At 37.1% G+C, this 23,291-nt stretch overlaps 1 protein-coding gene across 7 annotated transcripts in view; it reads left to right on the plus strand.

The window, feature by feature from the left end:
• Rab28 (RAB28, member RAS oncogene family) overlaps positions 1–23,291 on the plus strand; it is a 72,039-nt gene that overhangs the window by 44,647 nt on the left and 4,101 nt on the right. For 3 of the 7 annotated variants that reach the window (XM_090343827.1, XM_090343821.1, XM_090343822.1), the window contains exons 5-6: positions 5,769–5,872; positions 9,650–9,727. In XM_090343827.1, the coding sequence (XP_090199953.1) occupies positions 5,769–5,872; positions 9,650–9,727 (182 nt within the window). Of the gene's footprint in view, positions 1–5,768; positions 5,873–9,649; positions 9,728–15,097; positions 15,153–16,340; positions 16,436–17,617; positions 18,562–20,518; positions 20,582–23,291 lie in introns of those variants that run through there. The other 4 variants (XR_016537416.1, XM_090343825.1, XM_090343826.1 and 1 more) reach the window with 4 other exon arrangements.

Genomic DNA, 23,291 nt, shown 5'->3' on the forward strand with positions numbered 1-23,291 from the left:
GTACTTACTGGAATGTACACTTATACATAGAAAACTCTTACAATTTTACTGTATGTGCAGTGTTCTACTCTAAATTTAACATTTTGTATAATTACAAATTTCACTTCATAGTCTTTAATCTGTTACTTATACTTCCCAGGGTATTGTGTTATGTAATTGTACTGTAGTTGAACTGTGTAACTACTTCAAGTACTTTATATTAGTTCTAGTATTATTTATTCTAAAAGAAACTCTGTTAGTATCCTGATTTATAATTCTTATACATCCCATGTTTTCTTTACCTAAACCCTTCCACGATGTGCTATTTGGTCACACTAAAATTTTATAATATTAAAACATATTTCCAAATGGTTTCTCAAAAAGCCAATAGCAGCTCTTGTAATTGGTACAGATTCTCATTTCCCTCATCTTTGCCAGTCCGAAAGGTAAACATTGCTTTTTTCATTGGCATTTCTTCCCATTTTAGTAAAATGGATCAGTTTTTTTCCCCCACAGCTATACACAAATATTTAAAAAGATCTTTAAGGTAACCTAATGTTTTGTAACCTATTAGCTTTATTTCTGAGAAAATCTTACTGGATTTTTAATATTCCATGGAGCACTGCAATGTACTTTTGCTGGCATATTTTAAAAACAATTAAATGAAAATTATTCATGTTATTTCTTAGAATGATGATCTTCATACTAGTTCTTGACTTGAGGTCTGTCTCTGATTTGACTTTTTTGTTGTTGTTGTTGTTGGTCATGGGGCTTGAACTCTGGGCCTGGTCATTGTCCCTGAGCTTTTCAACTCAAGGCTACCACCCTACCCCTTGAGCAACAGTGCTACTTCCGGTTTTCTAGTGGTTAATTGGAGATAAGAATGTCATGAACTTTAATGCCCCGGCTGGCTTTGAACCGGGATCCTCAGATCTTAGCCTCCTGAATAGCTAGGATTACAGGTGTGAGCCACACACCCGGCTTCTGATAGGAATTTTTTGCTCATTGCTGTCATTCTACTACTTGAGCCACATCGTCAGCCTGGCTTTTTGCTGCTTAGTTGTAAATGGAGTCTTCTGGACATTTCGCCTGAGTTGGCTTTGATGTGCTATCCTCTAGATCTTAGCCTTCTGAATAAGATTACAGAGTGAGCTATCAACACCTACGTAAAATTGTATTGTTATTTTTAGCTGAAATTATTTGGTCTCCTAATTCTTATTATTGGTTTCTTATCAGGTACAATTCTTTCTTCTTTTTACATTAGTTTCTTTAGTTATCTTTTGACACTGGATTTTTGGTAGTTTACAGTAGACAACGTTAGTAGAATTCCTATATTTGCAATCTGTCCTTCAGAGAAATAGAAAATGTCTTGCTGGTTGGAGCCTTGGCACACCTATAAAGACTGTGCTGTCTTCTAGCTCTTTAAGTGGTGAATTCGATTACATTTTCGCTACCATTATGACTACAGGGTTTGGATGTGGAGCCTCTTGTACAATATTTCCAGATCATTCTCCTTCATCTTCTTTGAGCTTCCTTAGATCTGATTATCAAACCATCATCTAATGACTCCTGCTAATTAGATTTATAGGAGGTATCAACTAACCAACCCCAAGTCATCGCCTAGAATTTCTTGAGGATTTGGACTGTAGGTCCTAGTCTGACTATTACTATTGCTGTCATGCTTCTTGGTTATTTCTATGTTTGTATTGGGTAATCTTAATTCTTTTGACCACCATTTTCTTAAATCATGCAGTAATCATGAACTCAGTTCTTTTTTTTTTTTTTTAAGGTTCAATTGTGTTTTATCTAGTTCTTTTTTTTCTCTCCCTCCCACCTTCCTTTTTTCCCTCCTCCCTCCCTCCCTCTTTCCCTTTCTCTTCCTCTTCATTCTCTTTCCCTCCCTCCCTCCCTCCCTCCCTCCCTCCCTCCCTCCCTCCCTCCCTTCCTTCCTTCCTTCCTTCCCTCCTTCCTTCCTTTCTTTGGTTCACTTACATTTTATCTTCTAGATAAGGACAGAATACATCTTGGTCACATCACATGTACAGAACAGAAAGCGCATGACCCTTTAGTCACAATTTCTAAATTAGCTTAAGCCACAACATTTTTTTTTTAATAAAAGGAGTTGAAAACTAAGGCAAGCAAAAACAAAACAATCTTTTTGTTAGAGCACCATGCATTTGGAACAACAAGCAAATGCAAACCAGGTTCTGTTCTAAGTATGTTAAGCAATGGATTACAAGAGTTTATTTAATGCAGAAGAGAATTTTCTCAAGAACCTTGGTAGCATCGGGGAATCAACATTCAGAAAACTGACCCACAGTTATTTCTAGGCCTAATTTTTACCTCATTTCTACACTTTAACTCCAATAGAAATATTACTTTCACACATCAAGATCTCTATTATCTCTAGTCTCTTCCTGTAATTCCCCAATGCCAAAGTCTAAATTCATACCAGACCTTAAAAAATCAGTGGATCTTACCAATTTAAAAATGTTTCCTTCAGTCTCCTTTTCTGTCTTGCATTTCATGTTCTGTCATTATAATCTCTCCTTGTTTTATTCTTTTTGATCACGGGCCCCTTGTTTTTAGTCACCATATATGGTTGGAGAACTGTAGTTGTTCTCAAATGCCAATCTTCTGCTCAGTACCTTCCAACAGAATGTGGTGCTGGAATAAAATCTGTAACACTTTAACTCATTTAAGATCTGGAATGAATACTTTCAAGTATTTCTACTTCTCTGTGTCCTTCACATCCTACATCAGATTCATTAGCATGTTTTAAGGGTTTTTCTGAGTGTGTGCATGCGTTCCAGGTCTTGAATTCAGAACCTCTTGCTGTGCTTGGGTTTTTCACTCATAGGTGGCCCCTACACTTGAATTACACCTTCAGTTCATCTTTTTTTTTGGATTGAAGATGGAGTGTTGGTATTTTGCTTGGGCTGACTCTGAAACCACATTGCTCACGTCTTAGGGTTCTATAATCCTAGCTACTCATTGTTATACCTCTCATGTTCATGACAATGCCTTGCCATAATAGGTATCCAAATATTTGTTGAAGGATGGATTAATAAAATGGATATCATCTGAAATAGGCACAAGATTAAATATGCTATTGTTGAAGGAAATGAAATTGTACATATTAATTCCGTTATCTTTCTGTTGCTTAGACATTGAAAAAGAGGTACACCAAATGTTAATTGTCATCTTTAAGTTATGATAGTTCAAATTTCATTTTTCTGATTGTTGTTCTTGTGTCAAATTTTAATTCTTTGTTCAAAAATAAAAGATAAGGTCTAGAAAAGTTATGTGATTAAGGAAGGTAAGGAAATTTTAACAGAAAAGTTTTATTACTATTGGTATGATAGATGTATTAATAATAATTTAGGAATGTGTCTAAGTATTGAAGAAATAAAAGTACATCTTCATTTTTGTCTGTCTTACTTAGGATGAATTGCTCAGGTGTCTTACTTTATTAGTATTGCCATAGCAAAATCTCTGAAATGGAGTTGTTTATAAACAGATCCATTTCTCAGTTCTGAAGTGTGAGAACCACAAGATCAGGTCACTGGTATATGTGCTGTCAGAGCTCTGCCTCTCCTTCCAAGATGGCACCTTGATTACACTGTCTTCTCCTAGCAGAAGAGCAGAAGAGACCAAACCCCTGCTCCTTCAGACACTTTTGTAATAATTCTGATCTTATCCTTGAAAGCTCAGTCCTCACGATTCAGTTGCATCCACAAAGTCCTCATACCTTTTGACACTATCACCTGGGCAGATAAGTTTTAACAGAAGAACTTGGGAGGATACATTTAGATCATGCCAGACACCAGTGAAGTTCTCTGAATGTTGCTCCCTGAATCCTACATGGGAATAGCTTTGTAGGGAAGTACTGTGCCTTTTTTTTATACCTATTCTCTCATTTGTGAGAGGATCAGTTTCTTAAAATAATTTTCATAATTCTTAATGGCCTTTCTTCATCCTTCTTAAATATTGGCAGTAGCTTTTTGAAGGAATGGATTGTATATTTTCCATATTGTGTTTCATGGCTTACTATAGTGTCTGGCATATAATAGATGTTCAATAAATGCTTGTGGCTAAATGTTTTCCTTTGATTAAGCAGTGGTAGGCAATTCTATTAGAAAAGGCAAATGTGAACTGAATTTTATAACACAACTTCTTGTATTTTGAACTGTATAGAAATTTCATTGGGGATTTTCCACAGTGTCATGACTTGTTCTTATTCTTATTGAATTAGGAAAGTTTTCTGGCTTCAAAATTATGATGAACTAGATATATAATTAGCAGTACTAATAGCTTAGTATTTTAGTTTTCCACAAGTAAATACTGTGGCACTTGCACATCTCAGGTCCTGTTCTTGTAAAAAGGCTTCGGTGATGTTTAAAGAACAGCAGCTGTGGCCAGGAAACAACACAACTCCCCATTTTCCAAGGTAAAGCAATATAAATGGGGTGCAAGAATCCCTTACTAGATTAGAAATCTCTAGAGAAAGATCTTTTAAGTCTTCAAACAAAAAACTTCCAATATAATTTTAAACAAAACCTTTTATGAAGTATGAGAGCAGTTTTTTTTTAAATTGATAATCAGTTGTGACTATTACAGAGGCTTACTAGATTTTCAGATTTACCAGTTTTTACAAGTCAGTTGGGTGCATTCTTCAGGAAATCAGTTTGCTTTTTTATTTTTTTCTTCATTGATTCAAAGAGTCTAGTTGTCCTTAAATCCTGTAAATATATTTGCCTCATAATTTGACAGCACTGAGTCAACAACCTTATACAGTCTTTAGTGTTGTATAAGAGGAAAATGTTTTCTAAAGGATCACATTTAAATAAATTAACTGTTGGATAAAACCAGTATTGGGTAGGATTTCTGTGCTCTGCTTTGAAGTACCCACATCTGTTCAAGGAAATTTACTGGCCCATTACTCTCAAAATGGAAACTTTAGACTTGGGAAGCAGCTGAACTGTATCATTATGGAATTAGACTATGATTAAGAATAAATTATGTAATATAGTATGGATCTTTTTAGAAGAATATTAGGTCTTTTGATAATATTTAAATTATATATTAAAATAATTTCTAATTATCAAAATACTTTGCTTCAGACAAATTGGATATGTACACCTTGCCTTCAATTAATTACCATATTTAAATGTCCTGTATTAAGTAGATCTTTTTTGAGGATCATAAATTTGTCTAAATTTGTAGAGATAACGATAGCTCCATCTTTTGTTTTTTGAGGTTACTGGAGTTAAAACTCAAGGCTTGCTAAACTCTCTACTACTTTGTCCATGCCCTTAACTCTTTATTGCATTCCTTAAGTTTTAGGTAGGGTCTTGTCCTTTTTATTCAGGATTGGCTTTAGACATGGAGATTTTCCTATCTATGTCTCCCATATAGCTGGGATCACAAGTGTAAACTATCACACTGGCTTGATGATTGAGGTAGGGTCATGCTTACCTTCTGCCCAGGGCTGATCTTGAAGCATCATCCTCCAGACATCTGTCTGAGCATCTGAAATTATAGGCATGCACCGTAGTGCCCTGTCTGATAGCTCAATTTTAAGCATTTATGTGTTGGTTTTTGTTCATCATACATAGAATGTTTCTGCAAAAAATATTAGATATATCTAATTACTATTCCTAGTCAATTTGGAAATTGAGGCACAAAGAAGTTAATATTATACAGCTAATGTCTAAACTGGAATATAATATTAGAAAGTCAAATTAAAGCATGTTAGGAACATAATATTGGATTTTTCTCTTTTCTAGTTGATCTGGAGCATATGAGAACAGTAAAACCTGAGAAGCATCTCCGATTTTGCCAAGAAAATGGTTTTAGTAGCCATTTTGTCTCGGCCAAGACAGGAGACTCTGTAAGTAACCTAAAATAATAAATATTATATGTTATAAATGTTGTTTCATTTATTTTGTAACATTCCTAGGAAGAATATTTCTCTTAATTAATTTTTGGAAGAAATGCAGTTCTATTAAAAAATATGAGGTGTCTTGATTAGAGATAATATGTTGATTATTGTTATATTACTTTTATAGTTATAATAATTTTCTATTTTAAGGAGTCTAAACATGCAAAGAATTACAAAGAATAGAAAGCATCAATAATTACAACATCCACTGATGACCGTTGAGCCTCATGAGCTCTTCGTGGCCTCTCTTTCCTGATGGTCACAGATATTAGAGCTGTGGCTTCAGTGGACACCATTGATCTCTTACTATCTCCATTGCCCGGATGAGTCTTAGGGCTAGTTAGTGGTAGAGACAGTTTTGTGGCCGAAGAAAGTGACATTTCAGGGCTCACTGTCATCCCCAAGATAAAAAAGTAAGATCATATTGTACAAGTAATTTTGTGTCTTTAGAAACATTTTTAACTGTGGGAAAATTTCTCACTATCAAGTAAGTCTAATACTAATAATCCTTTAAAAAATATTCAAAAATATATTTAGTCCTGTCCCTATTGTTAGATAGGTAAGTTGTTTCTAAGGTTATTTTTATTTGTCTGTTTTGTTTTTGCTTTGCCACCCTTGGGGCTTGAACTCAGGGCCTGAGCACTGCCCTTGGCTTTCTCAAGGCTAAAGTTCAACCACCAGTTCCACTTTTCTATGTATGTGGTACCAAGGAATCAAACCTGAGTCTTTGTGCATGCTAGGCAAGCACTTTACCACTAGGCCATGCTCCCAGCCCCGTTTCTATGTTTTGAACATGATATTATAGTGTAAAATGTTCAAGTATACATACACACACACACACGCACACCTATACATATATATTTCTTTTTTGCTAGTCCTGGGGCTTGAACTCAGGGCCTGAGCACTGTCCTTGAACACTTTTTGCTCAGGATTAGTGCTCTACAACTTGAGCTACGGCACCACTTCTGGCCTTTTTTGTGTGTGTATGTAGTACTGAGGAATCGAATCCAGGGCTTTGTGCATGCTAGGCAAGCACTTTATCACTAGATCATGCTCCTGGCCCCGATTTCTTTCTTTTACATATATTCCCTAATAGTAATTCCTTAACAGGAAAGATATTGTTAAATTTTCACTAAAAAGGATGAATTAATTTATACCATTACTGTATAATTTATACCATTGCAGTGAGACACTTATCCCCACATTTTTATTGAAGTCCCTAATTATCTGTTTCCTCATTTTGTCCTCTTCCTAATTTAAATCTTATGGTAAAGCATAATTATTGTCATGTGTGTCTCCTCTTTTCTTTCTCTTCCTCTGTTACTCTGTGAAATTTACTTAGCCAAATCTTAATTCTCCTGTAGACCAAGCATCTACTTTGTTCAAGTGCACCAATAGAAAAAACACATGAGCACAGAAAAACACAGGCATGCTGGAGATTTCACTTTCCATTTATAGTCACTAACCTCAAGTGACCCCTCAAGCATCAGGGTACTTCTGTCATGACCTTTTTTTTTTCCTATTAGTTACTCTGTCAAAGAATCTCTTAATTCTTCATCTCTTTCTATTCTCTACCTTACTTCTTTCTTCACTTCCCAGATGGATGCTGTGAAAGTTACCCCCAGTTTCTCTTAAACAGTTCCTAGAGACTTTTGACCCAAATATGACACTGAGACTGCTGTTATCAAGGTTACCAATAATGTTTTTACTGACTCCACCACTCACTTCTTACTCCTCATCTTACATACTTTAGTAGCAGCATGTAAAATAGTTGAGACATCACCTTTTGAACTACTTTCTTAGTACATTACATTTACTTTTCCCTCTGCCTCACCGTATTCAGTTTTAGGCTGATTCCTTGTTTCTGCACCCACTAAATATTGATGTGCTATCATCTGGGGCTTCTCCTTTCTTTCTTTTTCTTTTCTTTTTTTCTTTTTTTGCAGTTGTGAGGCTTGAACTCTGAGCCTGGGTGCTGTCTCTGAACTCTTCAGCTCAAGGCTAGTACTCTACCTCTTGAGCCACAGCACCACTTCTGGTTTTCTGGTTGTTAATTGGGGATAAGAGTCTCATGGACTTTTTGTGCCCAGGATGGCTTTGAATTTCGATCCTCAGATGTTAGCTTCCTGAGTAGCTAGGATTACAGGTGTGAGCCACCAGTGCCTGGCTTGGGGCATCTCATTTCTAAGCTTATTCCTTTAGCACTTTTTTTTTTTCCCCAGTCCTGGGCTTGGGCTTAGGCCTGAGCAACTGTCTTTGGGTTTTCCTCAAGGCTAGAACTCTACCACTTGAGCCACAGCACTACTTATGGCTTTTTTCTGTGTGGTACTGAGGAACCGAACCCAATTCTTTGTACATGCTCGGCAAGCACTCTACCACTAGGCCAAACTCCTGGCCCCATTCTTTAGCATTTTCTCCACATATCTTCCTGAACTCTAGATCCAGCTGCCCACTTAAAAAGTGTCTGTTGTGAGTGTCTGCACACCCAGGACTGGATTATGTATAGTTCCTCCTCAAATATCTCACTTGAGTATATAGCAGATCTATTTTGCTGGCTGCTTAGTTCTTTTCTGTCAGCATACATCAATCTATCACCAACTCCTATTGACTTCCCTTTGACAATATCTGTAGAACTTGATGACTGTTTCTTATCATTTCCACTGGATATCACTTTGCTTCAGCATCCATAGTTTCTCATTTTGCTCACTTGTTAGTCTGCAAAGAGTATGCAATATGGCCATCAGAATGGTCATAGAAAGTCCTTTGAACCACCCTCCTATGGCTTCTAATTTCCTTAGTGTAAACTTAAAGTCACCCCAGCAGCCTTCTTGATTCTACATGCTTTGTGTGTTGTCTTTTCTAATGTTTTATTTTTTTCTACTTCACCACACTAATTTTTCTGTAGTTCCTTGGACTCCAACTATCAGTGAATTTAAATAAATAATTTGGGGGAGGGTAATGCAACATAAACTCTTCAGGAATAAATTTTTTGATTAAAATTCAAAATTGAATTAGTAAAGTGGTGATAAATGTTCAGCAAGTAGTCATGAGTAGGACTAGGAATATTATAGGACAGTTGTGAGGCAAAAGTAAGTTACCCAGCCATAAAGGCCAGGATTGAGCACTACCTGCCATAAGCCTGCCATGTATGAATGCTGATTATAGAAAAGTATTTATAAATCTCTATTTAACTAGAATGTGGTGCATTGCTCCTTTACCCTGAATGGAGAAATATAGTATAGAGTACCAAAGTTATTTCACTCATAAGATATGGAGACTTTGTTGAAATTGAAAAGAAGCCTAGAAAGGTTGTTGATGGGTTAGAAACTAAGACTTTTTAAAGTAGATTAAACCCAACTCAAAACCTCAGCAGAAAACGGGTAGTGAGAAAGATTATTTTCTTTCGTTTAGGAGTTTTAGATATTTGTTAATGTGAATTGTTTTGATTTTTAAAGCAGCTCTAATTTCCTTGATACATCTTTAAAAATGTTTTTTAGGGATAAATGTAAGTTTAGACTCAGTAAAATACAAGGATTTTCAAATTATGACTTAATCTTTTAAATTATTTTAGTATGCTGCCATATATGACAAATAAAGCTATTTTTAGAATGATCCAATATATCATATTCATGCAAACTCGAGCTGTTTATCATTTTTTTAAAGTTCAATTTATTTGAAGGTAAGCATGACTGTTTTAAATCATTTAAACCTATTTTTGTTATGTAGGTCTTCCTGTGTTTTCAGAAAGTTGCTGCAGAAATCCTTGGCATCAAATTAAACAAAGCAGAAATAGAACAGTCACAGGTGATGATCTTGAACTTTTTATTTAAAAATTAATATGTTTCCTACAATTATTTCTTACCTAGGATTTTTTCTCTGTTTATGCACTCAATTTCCATTTCCCTGAAGACTTTGAAAATAGATTGTGTATGTAAGTCAATGTTTATTGAAGAAGTTGAAGAATTAACTTCTTGCAAAATCATGGTACCCTTGAAGCAACTTTATTCTCTCCTTTTGATTGGGAAGTGTTTTATCAGTGGCTAATGAATAGATTGAGATTCTGGCCTTACCATTTCATACTTTTTAAAATTGTGTCAAGACTTGGTGTTCATCTCTAAAAACAGTCCATAGAGTTATAGTAGTTCTTGGTATTATTTTAGAATTACGTTATCAATTATTGAGGATTCCTGGATGCTTTCACTATTCCTAGACAGTTTGAAGTCAAGAAAGAAACATAAATGGCAGTTGTCAAAAACTTAAAAATACCATTATAGGGGCTGGGAGTTTGGCCTCGTGGTAGAGTGCTTGCTAGCATGCAGAAAGACCTGGGTTTGATTCCTTGGTACCATATGCATAGAAAAAAGCTAGAAGTGTTGTTGAGGCTCAAGTGGTAGAACTCTAGTCTTGAGAGAGTCCAAGGACAGTGCCCAGGCTATGAGCTCAAGCCCAGGACTGGCAAGAAAAATACCAGTATAATTGCACTCTAATTCACATGTTTAACAGAATGAAAAATTAAAGCAACACAAGTTTGGTTAGAAGCAACAAATAGTGTTTTTGCTCCAGTGTCTTCCACCTCTCCTCTGACCATGTAGCTAAAAGGATTTAAGTATCTTTTTGTCATGTTTAAACTTTAACTCATTTAGAAATAGTTTGGTGACTTGTTCTTATGATCACTCTGTATATGATGACTGCTAAAGCAGTAGGGACAAATAAGCAAAATGCTGTTGAAGATTTCATTAAAATAACAGTTTGGCCTAGTGGTTAAAGTGCTTGTCTAGCATGCATGAAGACCCGGGTTCGATTCCTCGGTACCACATACATAGAAAAAAAAAGCCGGAAGTGGTGCTGAGGCTCAAGTGGTAGAGCTCTGGCCTTGAGAAAGTCCAAGGACAGTGCTCAGGCCCTAAGCTCAAGCCCAGGACTGGCAAAAAAAAAAATAACTAATTCTGAAAATTTGCGACTTTTAGTTCTCATCAGAGACATTTTCCAGCACTTCCTTTGGACAAACATAGTGATAAGATATTTTGTCCTTTGTAAATAGCCCAGAAACATTAAAGAAAAAAATAGTTACTTGATTTTGGCTTAGAGAAATATAAGAAAGAAAAGTCTAGATGATGTGCTTGATCATACATACCCAAGAACTTCAGAGGTCTAATGATTTCTTCATTATTTGTTTCTCTTTCTAAATGATGCTTGTGTCTGTTTAATTGGGCTCTCTATGAATGATGATCAAATAATTATAAGTGATTCATTGATCGTCAGTTACCTCTGAATTATACTGGTGGTCCCACAAGGAATTTAAACTATATCCGTTATTTCCAATAAAGAGCGTTATTCAGTCATAATAACTCTGAGGCAGGTGATATTTCATCATTGTAATATCAAAACACTATAACGGTGGAGAAGCTAAGTAATTTATTACTTAAGCTATAATGGTGAAGTCAGATTTGAACCTAGGTCTGTCTGACAGTTTGTTTCTTCTCTGCAACATTGACTCCAAACTGGGCAATTTGCAGTGCAGAGGAAGAAAATGGAGGAAAGAGGACCTGGGTGTACAGTATACCTGTACAGAAAAGGTTAGGTTGTAATTTGGAAATCAAAGAACAGTTTGATTGAGAATAAATGCTCATTTGTAGTCAAGGATAAAGGGGAGTTTGATAACAGATTATGAAGATTTATGAATGCCATGCTGATGAGCTGTACATGCCTGCAGAGAGTGGGAAAATAATGTTTAGACAGGGAAGTAAATGAAAGGTTTTTTAGGTAGGATTTATGCAGTGGGTGTGGTTGCTGGGAAGGAATTAGAGGGAATGAAATTTTATTACTACTCTGTGATAGATATCAGAATCAAGGAAAGAGAGAAGGAAGAGATGGATGGATTTAACCTGCATTTCGGAGAATTAAAAGGGTTTGTTTGTTGAATGATTGGATTGGATAGGATGTAGTCCCTGAGATTTTTCTTGGACTTTTTTTTTTTTTCCTTCACTAAGGATGAAACCTAAGGTTTCATGCAAAATGGCCACGCATGACCACTGAGCAGCTATTCTTCTAGCCTTTAGCCCCAAAGTCTTACCTGGAGGAAAGGGGACAGGAAGGAAGGTGTGCTTCACGGGGCGGCGGGGGGGGGGGAGGGTGTTCTGACTGAAAAAGAACTTCTCTGAGCTGTTCTGCTATGCTGCTCAGGTGCAGCCAACGTTCAGAGAAACTCAGCATTCTTAGCTCCTTCCTGTCACTCAAACTAGCCACTTTCGAGTTGGGCTCAACAGCAAGGCATGTAAAACTAGGGAGGTTAGCTGTGTTTAATGATATTGCCTGCTTGGTTTATGCTTTGTGTTTTAATTCTGTCTTCATTTATTTGAAGGTAAATTTAAGCTGCTAGAGCCCTCCTCTATGATGTTTGTCAGAATTCTTTGTGTATAATGGGAAGTCTCATCTTTTCTTGAATTCAATTAATTGGTGCCTTTACTGATTAAATCATGGATTTCACAGTTGATATTTCTCAGAAGAAGCATATTTGCAAGTTTATTTAAGAGCGCAACAAGCCCTAGAAGCATATACTGGCATGAGCTTGATGTGTCTGCAGTAGAAAGGCCACTTTAGCCCATGATGCTAGGCAGTGTAGTAGACTTCACATCCCAGAGACCAAAGGAAGGGACAGAGTAAGAAGGGGAAGAGGATAGTGGGTTAGAGAAGGGGACAAGAAAGAAGGATAAGGAGGAAGAAGAAAGAAAGGAGGAAGTAAACAGGAGAAAGAAGTCCAGGTTGTTTATAGTTATGTATTTCACAAGTTTTCCGTTTTTAATGATGCCTGAGAGATTTGTAATGGGATTGAAGATAATGTTTAAAAGTATTTTGTATTTTATAGAGGAAGAGTTAAATGGACGATTTCCCAGACACATGGAAATTGACACTGTACTAATTTATTTTGTGACATAAATACTTAAAATGAGGTTTTAGTTTTAGTTCCATTCACTTATGATTTAGGTTCTGCTATTTTAGTTTTACCCTAGATTGCTTCTGTTTGTGAGTCATATAAAATTGAATTCTCAGCGTATTTTTTAAGTTTTGCAAGAAAAGGAGAGAAACTTAAAAGCAAGTGAATGTAGTTTACTGATACAGTACAGATTCCTTAAAAAAAAATGGCCACACCAGGATATAAGGAAACAGAGATGAAGAGCTTCTTGTCTTCAGAGCTTCCCAAATAAACAGATCAGGCAAACATTTTAGCAGTTACATATATGATAGAAACTTTCCCCCTCCTGACAATCCTAAATTTAGTTAATTATTTCATTTGTATCATTTATCCTTCACTCCTCTCCCTCCAGTTAGTATGAAAATCAGGGCTATTGATAATAAATATTCTCAATTTCCCATATTGTTGAGGTTTTTATTTTTGTCATCTGCAACTTAATCAAAGCTTCTGGGAAAAAATTAAGTTTACATGTATTGTTTCCTAGGATGGCTGCATTGAGCATGTGAATAATATTTTTCATAATCTGTGAGGAAAGTGGATACTTCTATAGTTAGTCTGAATTTGGTCATATATACTTGTGCTATAATTTATTTATACATTTTACGTGTCAATAAACTATTGAGTTTATATTTGGTTTGAATCGGTTACACATGAATTTCCTTATAAACAAATTTTGGTTTTGTCTGAGATACTCACTAAACATATTAAAGTATGTATTGCTTATTAACTTCTTGGATTGTTTTCATATTATCTATGGAAGTGTTTAATATGACTTGGCCTGGGGTAGACATGTTCTAGATGTTAGTTGAGTCTTAATTAGCATATATATATATATATATCGAAAGTGTCCATATCCTCAGGGTCTTTGGCTTTTTCTGAATAATACCCTTCTTTAAGGCACTTCTTTCACTACAGGTGCTTTTCTTTCAGTGTGTTTCCTGAGGCCTAGACTGGAATTTGATTCTTTTCTCAAATCACACTTGTTTTCACTCATTTTGTATATACTACTCAAACTCTTAGACACTGAACATTGTGTAATGAACTTCCATATCATATCTAGTTTTTATTTTTTCCTAATTCACCTTTACATAATTTCAAAACCGAGTACGATACCTTAGATTCTATGAGATGAGCGTTGGATTTTATAGATTAGGAGATTGTAAAGATTGATGAGGTGAAATCACTTGACCAAAGTTATGAATGTTACTTGCAACATGTAGTGGTCCTGGAAAAGGAGTAGTATAATTATTTTTCATTCCTACTGCATATAAAGTACTGTGCTTTTTATCAAGTTGTATCCACGCTTAATATGGAAATCTATAATCTTTTTTTGTACTTTGCATGTGTATTGATTAGTCAGAATACTCTTTTAAAACCAGGTAACATCAACTTTTTATCCTGTACTTTTATATGTCTCAGAACAGAGCTCAAGATTTTTGTAAAGGTCTACAATACCCAGAATAAAGATATTAACAATGTTTACCTTTGATAGCAACAAAATAGTTGAGCTTTCTTTGTGTATTTACTCTTTATGCTGGCCATGACAAAGCATGGCTCTTGCATCGGTAGATACTATCTATCTTAATGCACAGTTTTATGATTGGAAGAATTTCGCTTCATGACCTTCTCAGGTGTTTATCATATTTAGACCTTTGAGCTTGGCCCTTATTTATGCTTTGAATCTACCACTTGCATTTCTAGTACCTACTTGGAAATGTATCGACAAGATCAGAGTTAAGCTATTACTTTCAGTTTCTGTTAATGCCAGTTCACTTATATTCATTTCAATTTCGGAGAATAATTTTCTCCAAAAAAAACCCCTTTTTGTAGGTAATTTAGGCTTGTAAACCACCTACCATGAAGTGGTAATGCCATGAAAGTTATATTTTTTACTCATAGTGAATAAAGTTTTGAATCTGCAGAATCTTTCACGGCTTTCAATATGGAAAAGTTGTACAAACCATTAGGTCAAATAGAACCCCCATCAAAATTTTTGCCTTGTTAGTTTTTTTAAAAAAATGAATTTAATAAAAAATAAATGTTGAAAATCAAATCACTTATGTTAGGACTTTGACGAAAATGTCTTGAGTCAGGTCCGTAACCTAGCTGTGTTTATCAGGTAGGTCTTAAACCAACATTTTTTTTTGATTAATGAATTGCTTACTGATTATGGTATCTCTTCTCTTCATTGTAACCTGTAGTTTGACATGAAACAAGTAGGAAGAAGGGGAGCTAATAGTGGATGGCATTTCACAGGTGTGCAGTCCTCCTGCAGTTGGTAATGCTCTGTCTGTAGCATTTGGCTGAGAGCCTGATAACTCATGATTCTTATCTAAAGGTTAATAATACTGCTTGCTAGAACACATCCAAACTTGCATATTCAGCACTCCAATATACTGTCCATTTACTCTCAGCTGTCTATCAAATCTTTATTATCAGTGTTCTTCATAAGTAGCAGCCATTTTGAAGTGTTTTTCTGTGTGTGTTAAGAAATGAACAGAAGCTCTTATGAAGGAATATATTGAGTGAGGATACTCTGATATCTAAAGTGTTGGAGAGGTTATCTTTATTCCATGTGGTCTTTTCATCCTGAAGTGCACTTAAAACATGGCACTGTAGTTTTTATTTTTGTTTAGAAGAAGCTTTTAAATATTTGAAAGCAGTAGCTGTTGTACTTAAATTGCTGTATTCTTGATTTTCTTTAAGTGTGCCACAACTGCATTTTAAAAAATGAGTGTAAGTTAACTGTGGCTTTATTATATTTGCACGTGTACACACACACACACACACATACACACGTGTGCGCGCGTGCACACACACACACACACACACACACACACACACACTGTAGATTGCATATGGCTGCCCCTGGCTTCTGAAACAACTTTGCCCTGCCTTGGAAGATAGATTTTCTTCCCTTTATATTCTCACTAGTAAAGAACTTAGGGCAATTAGTTATATGTCTGTTCCCATTAGGTCCAACAGGTGTGTGAATAGATTACTGTTTTCCTGTCCATTCCTAGTCTAGAATGGCACTCAGTGCGACCTTAAAATATCTGTCAGAGGAAATGGAATGAATACTTTTGCTGGCTGGAGTTTAGTATAGAAAAGCTCACGACACTTCAAAATCCTCTAAAATACCAGGCATTAACTATGTTATGTGTAATTGTGGTGTGAAAAACAGACTCATAATTTGTCTAGGAAGTTCAGTAGATTTATCTATTTAATAATTGAATTATTAAGAATACTGTTTATTGGGTCTCTCCTTTTTTTCTTGTTTGTTTGTATACATTCTGCTCTTTCTTTTGTGATGTGTTTAAATTTATGAGTTAATTTTCCTTTTCTACCTTGGTGTTTTCCTTCTTTCAGTCATTAAACATACTTTTCATATTCTCTCTCTCTCTTTTCTTCCTTCATATTTTTTATGCTGTATGGAAATGACAGCATATTGTCAGGGCAGAAATAGTGAAGTATCCGGAAGAAGATAACCAACACACCAGCTCTTCTCAGAGTAGAATCTGTTCAGTACAGTAGTGCAGGTATTAATGGATAAATTGTTGCAATTTGGGGAGGGGGGTGGGAAGTACTAGTGAATGTTATCTTGTTCTTTATTCTTTACAAATAGGGTAGTTCAGATGATTGTTGTACATATTTTTTAATAAGTTAACACTACATAAGTTCCGTTGTAGAATTTTAAAAATTTGATCCTTTGCCAGAAGACTTACAAATTAAACAAGAAATTGAGAACAACTTAAAATACCATTTTAGTTATTTGTAAATATATTTGTTTTATGATTCTGTTTATTACATAGGTAGTGAAGTAGAGAATTGAAGCAGTTATTTTATCATTCATTCCTTCTCATTTTTTCCCCTGAAATAGCCTGGTGATTGTGAGAATGTTTTTAGGATTTGCCTTGAATTGTCCTTTGTCTTATGGATACACTTAGCAATAGAGTAAAGGATTTGTTGTAATTTAGATTCCTTGGAGATAAATATTAGAGCTCAGTTTTAGGTATTTGACTGGGCATTTTAAGGTGGAAAGGGTTGAAAATATCTTTCTGTTTAAGTCATTTTTAAGAGATGAATATGAGGTGACTCTCAAAATTCCCCAATATGTCATGTTATTAGAGTCATTATTCACCACCCAGTAGAGAGCTATTTGGAAGAAAGGTTTTAAAAATGGGGCAAGTTTAAAAGGTTGAGTTACTTATATCTCTTCTGATTTATGTGCAAGTCCTTTTGACGCACCTCTCCTCAATAATCCACAGACTGCCGTAATTTCTCAGAAATGTTATGGCTGAGGCTAGTTGCTCATGTCGATATTAAAATTGAAAAGGATTAGTGTGAAGCAGAGTCCTGATGTATTTATTATGGGTAGATGATTAATTTTAATTATTTTGTTTTAATTGTCACTAGGGTTTCATTTTTATATTGATTGGTCAATTTTTAATGAGACTCTCAATGTTATAAAACTAAAAATGTCTTAATTGCTGGGTTGCCATTGCTTCCTTAAAAAAAGGCCAAAAACTCAAAAGAAGAAAAACAGAAACAAAACAACCAAACCTTCAACTCTTCATTAGTCCTGGCTAATTCTTTTAATATCAACTCTTGCTACATTTATGATGTTTGTCATCAGGAATTCACCATAGTTCAGAAAATGAAAATGTGCTGTGAGAGACTCTTTCTGATGTCTTGGTAATAACTCTTTTCTTTTATGGCAGAGGGTGGTGAAGGCAGATATTGTAAACTACAGCCAGGAGCCTGTGTCGAGAACTGTTAACCGGCCTAGAAGCTCCATGTGTGCAGTTCAGTGAGCCCATTTTTCTTTTGTGTTGATAGTTCTGGCTGCCCTTCATCTCCAAGTGGGCCCAGGCTGTCTAGGAACGTGTTTTTATCAGTGACCATCTCTGTAGTTGAGCTCACACCTCCCTCCTGCTCTGCCCTCATTCAGCGCTGCCTCACAGCCCAGACAGCTCTGTGCACTGGAAAGAAGTCAACTGCAGGACCACACACTTTGAAATCAAAATGGAGCGTCTATTCTCTGGAGTTAGATTGCATCATTGAAAAAGAGTGATGTTGGTTCTTTATGTCCTCACTTCTATTTCCCTGATCTAATTTTTTGTTTTTTAACGAAATGTGCAGACCCTAAATCTTGATTATCAGCCAGGATTTTGCCATAGCATGGTTGCATTCTCTTCTTGGAACTCAACGAATGTCAAAGTATACTTCAGAGTGCAAATATTGAAGAAAGTAATATATTTTACCTACAATTACTTAAGACATTCCTTTGCTGTTTATTAAGAGTGAATTGTATAGTTATATGTAACTAAAAATGCTTGAAAAGAGGCTGTAATAGAAATATTTTTTCATTTTTTAACAAGGGGCCTAAATTGTTTATATTGTAGTTTGTAACTCACAAAGTAGCAAGTATTTGATATTGTATTTTTCTTACTGTATCATGGTCATTACATACCGTATTATATTTAGCTTAGATGGCTTTATGAATGTTGATAAATGTCCAGCTGATGTTCCACGTGGGCTTTCCTCGCTGCCCTGCATAAAAGTGCTCTCAGAATGAGTTGTGACACCCTTTTGGATCAGTGTGGAACAGACAGTACCTGATGTCCAGATGTTTTTCTCTCACAAATAAATTGGTTTAAATTACTTTTCTTGTTTGGAATTTTCATTCAGCCATCGTCTTACAAACATCATGTATTTGGACCCACTCGTGGTTTCACTAAGTTGCGAGGCTGTTTGCTTGGAATGGTTATAGATTCCACAGCCTGCTGCGTCTTCCACCCACCTGCTTTCCACCCACCTGCTTTCTCGTGTCACTCTTCCTTGTCCACTTAGTGGTGCTCTTACTTTCTTGCTGCTCTGCAGGTCCCTCCCTAGCATCTTTCCTTGCTCGTGTCTTCTACCACAAGATGGTGGGGACTGTAGGGTCCAGTTCTGTCTGTGTGTCATAGTTGTGTTTGTGTGAAGGCCCAGTGTATGGCAGGAGGCTTGCCCCCTGCTTTCTACACTGTGGCAGGAATGAATGCCACTCTGCGTGGAATGTCTTCAGCTCCACACATGTAAGTTCCATGCCAGTACTTTGTGGATGGCTGTCGTTCCTTCCTGCCTTATGTCAGAGCTATGTGTGCGTCTCTGTTATTGTTTTATAGCCTAATGAGCAGCCATGGGCCCTGTTCGTGTTCATCATGCCTCCCTTGGTGCTGTCTCAGGCTTGCCACAGTGTGTGCAGAAATCTTGGACATCAATGTTTAAAGCTGTAAGGGATTTTAGAAAAGTCATTTCACATCCTGTGTAGCTATGGAAACTAAAGTGAGGAGAGAAAAGAACACGTCAGAAATCTCTGAGCTGTATGCAGTGGCTCACACCTGTAATCCTAGTTACTCAGGAGGCTGAAATCTGAGGATCGTGGTTCAAAACCAGCCTGGGCACTAAAGTCCATGAGACTCTTATCTCCAATTAACCACTAGAAAACAAGAAGTGGTGCTGTGACTCCAGGAATAGACTGTTAACCTTGAGCTGAAGAGCTCAGGGCCAACGCCCAGCCCCAGAGTTCAAGCCCCATGGCCCACAAAAACAAAACAAAACAAACAAAAAACCCAAAGAAGTCTCCGAGTCTCAGAGCTAGACTTGATAATAAAATGATAATAAAAAATATAAAGTAGTGGCTGAACTCTTTAGCGGATCCAACATCTTTATTTGACTTCCATATTTTTTCATTTTATAGCAGTTGAATACTCTTAAGCCCTTGAGGTGATCAGCCCTTTGGTTCACTCTTGTTCAGTTTACTCTTCTTTCAACATCTTCCTGATGCATGCAGCTTAGTTTCTAAGAGAAAATAAGGTTGAGGGGGGGAGGGAAATGGGTACCAAGACATGTGAAAGGGTATCAATGTATGAATTAATGCACCTTCTATCTGGCAAATATCATGTAACCCTTTTACTAATTACAATTAAAAAAAAAGAAAAAAAAAGAAAATAAGGTTGAATACAAGAGTTCTCAGCATTCAAGGACTTGACAGTTTCGTAGGAGAGATGTTCACCGTTGTAACTTTAACTGCTGTGGTTGATCAAAGCCCACTGTCAACGTAAATGTTCCAAGATTTTATGTTCAGTAATAGGTAAGGCCATGACCCTTTTGGCAATTTTGTATCATTTTTGCATCTGCGTGACAATTTGAGGACTGTTTTTCTCTCTGCCCAGTACAGTCATGAAAGTGCGTGAGCTCCCAGAGGCCACCCAGAGGTTAACAAAGGTTCTGTCTTGTGATTAGAGTGTGGGAGCACTGTGAAGATCTGGGTAAGGGCAGGGAGGAAATGGTCTTTGTAAGGTTTGCTCTCCTTTGGACATTCTTTGGTACCTTCTATGTGAACTGTTTTCTTTTCTTTTTTTTTTGACAGTCCTGGAACTTGAACTCAGGGCCTGAGCACTGTCCTTGGGCTTGCTCAAGGCTTAGAACTCTACCACTTGAGCCACAACACCACTTCTGGCTTTTCTTATATATGTGGTACCGAGGTATCGAACCCGGGTCTTTGTGCATGCTAGGCAAGCACTCTACTGCTAGGCCAAACTTCTGGCGAACTGTTGGCTTTTTATACAAATATAGAGAGAGAAGAATCATTGTCTTCTCACCCAGAAGACCAGAGCTTAGAATAAGCAATTATTCTTACACAGTGGCAGCCTGGATGTGTTCTCATAGAGAAAACCAGAGGTAAGAGAAAGCAAATATTCTTGGATAATGGGAGGCTAGAACTAGGAGAAATGCTTCTGAGATAGAATAGAATAGCCTGATGTGGGTTGTGGCTGCTTTGCAGTTGTGTTACTTGGCTGAAGTTGTGTGTAGAAATGGGATGGAGCTAAATAGTCTCACCCCGTGCTGGTCCATTTACCCTGTCGTGCTGGCCACCTTGAACAATACACTTGTCTGTCCACTCTTGTCCTAGGCATAGGGATGAAGACAGAAATGACCACCACTTCTTCTCCTGTCTTGGCTCTCTTTGGTTTTGTGTGTCTCTCAACTGACTGTCACCAGTCAGTGGGAGCCTTTTGGCCATAGGAAAGCAGGCCCAGTGAACAAGTAGAACATACAGCGAAAGCACCTTTCTGAATTCCATGTTACAACTTCCCCAGATAGCTCAGTTTTTATTTTTGAAACAAAACATGGGATTTATGCTTATTTTACTTTGACGGTTACCTCTCCTGTCAACAGTGTTTAATTTAAAAAAAAATTACAAGTTTTTCCATCTAGTTTTAGGCACTTTGTCTTCTGAAGACACATACTATAAGATTTCAAACACATTGTGGTCACTTGGGTTGCTTATTGAGCTTTTGGAAAACACAAAAATCTTCAAGCAGAACTGGTCATCGGATGCGGCCTTTCAAGTGTACCCTCCATTATGTGCGGCAAACCACTGTGGCATGGTTTTTGGAGTGCTCCAAAGAACTCCTGTGACTACTTTATTATTCCAGGGGGAGGTAAGCCAAGGCCCTTTAAAGTTCATCACTGAACTTTATGATAAGCATAATAATTTGTGTGCTGTTTAAAAATAGAAAAGTTTTCTGGCTATGACAGGCTAGTAACTACTGGGTAGGTATCCTGCAGTCCTGCTAAGTAAGCATTATTACCTGTCTGTCCCCTCACCTTTTAGCATCCCTGTCACCTCTCCCAAGGTCAGTTTCCTGATTTCCTGACCTCACCCTCCTCACTTTCCAACCCCTGTCCGTTGCAGGAATGGATCTTCCTTGGCTTAGGCTCATCAGGGCATAAAACCTCTTTGGCGTAGTGGTTGGCTTAGAAATGGTCTGATACCTTTATCAGAGCTATTTAAACTTCTGAGGACATTTTCTAATATTTCTGAAGAAGGAAAGACATATTTCCACCCAGAAATTTTCAGAAGACCTACCCCCTGGATGTTGAGAAAAGAGACAGCTTGGAGCAGTAGTGATAGCTGTTTTCCACCCCAGTGGGATCAAGTGCCCAAGGATCCAGACTGGGCGAACACTGAAGAAGCAGAGGTGGGACATGAGGCCAAGGGACATGTACAGCGGTCTCTGACCCTGGGTTTGAACTAGCGTGTGTAAAGGTTTTATGTGCTTGGTTGATTATTTTCTCAGTGCTAGACAATGAACACAGTTTACAGTACACAGAGCGTACCTTGTACTTAGCTACTTCCTCATGCTCAGGCCATATCTAATAAAGAACTGTTGTCCAAAATATTCTGAGAGCTCTTTAAGAATTAACAGTAACCAGGGCCGGGAGTTTGGCCTAGTGGTTAAAGTGCTTGCCTAGCATGCATGAAGACCCGGGTTCGAATTCTCCGTACCACATACATAGAAAAAAGCTGGAAGTGGTAGAGCTCTAGCCTTGAGAAAGTCCAAGGACAGTGCTCAGGCCCTGAGCTCAAGCAAAAGAACTCCTCTCAATTTGATTTAAAAACAAGCAAAATACTTAGTAGACAACAAATTGCAGAATATATACAGATAGCAAGCCTGTGACCAAACATACTACATCACAGTAATCGGGAACATGCCAACTCAAGGAGGCAGTACATACCTACCGACACAACATAGAGCCCCTCCCCCCCAATCCAGAACAATGACAACACCACCTGTTGGAGAGGGTGTGGAACAACCAGAACTCTATTCCTTGTGGCGGGAAAGCATCAACTCCCATAGGAGTTTGAAATATTATTTACACAGAAATATTTATAGCTTTATTTATAATTGCCAAAAACTTTGAAACAACCAAGATGCTCTTCCTAAGCAAATTAATTGTGGCTTGCATAGACAATGGAATATTCAGCACTAGAAAGAATTTAGTTGTCAAGGTATAAAAATAAAAGCTAGGGACCGGGAGTTTGGCCTAGTGGTAGAATGCTTGCCTAGCATTCACGAAGACCTGGGTTCAATTCCTCGGTACCACATACATAGAAAAAGCCAGAAATGGTGCTGAGGCTCAAGTGGTAGAACTCTAGCCTTGAGAAAGCCCAAGGACAGTGGTCAGGCCCTGAGTTCAAGGCTCAGGACTGGCAAAGAAAAAACAAAACCAAATCATACATATATTTATTTAAATGAAAGAAGCCAATCTGAAAAGGATATTCGTGGCGTTCTGGGAAAGGGAAGACCATGGAGTTGGTAGATGAGTGGTGGCCAGAAGTCAGGGCACATGATTAATGACTAGGACACTCACAGAAAATTTATAGAAGAATGAAAATGCTGTGAACAAGCCAAGCAGTCCTCACTATTTGGGAGGCTGAGAATGGGAGGATTTCAGTTGAAGGCCAACTGGGCAGAAAAGTTCAAAAGGTTTTTTCTGAGCTCAGAGCATGTGTCCATCATCTCCAGCTTTGTAGTTGACATTGGGAGGATTGTGGTACCAGAC

Source organism: Megascapheus bottae, chromosome 13 (genome assembly GCF_031878675.1).
Source record: "Megascapheus bottae isolate mThoBot1 chromosome 13, mThoBot2.hap1, whole genome shotgun sequence".
Lineage (NCBI taxonomy): Eukaryota > Metazoa > Chordata > Mammalia > Rodentia > Geomyidae > Megascapheus > Megascapheus bottae.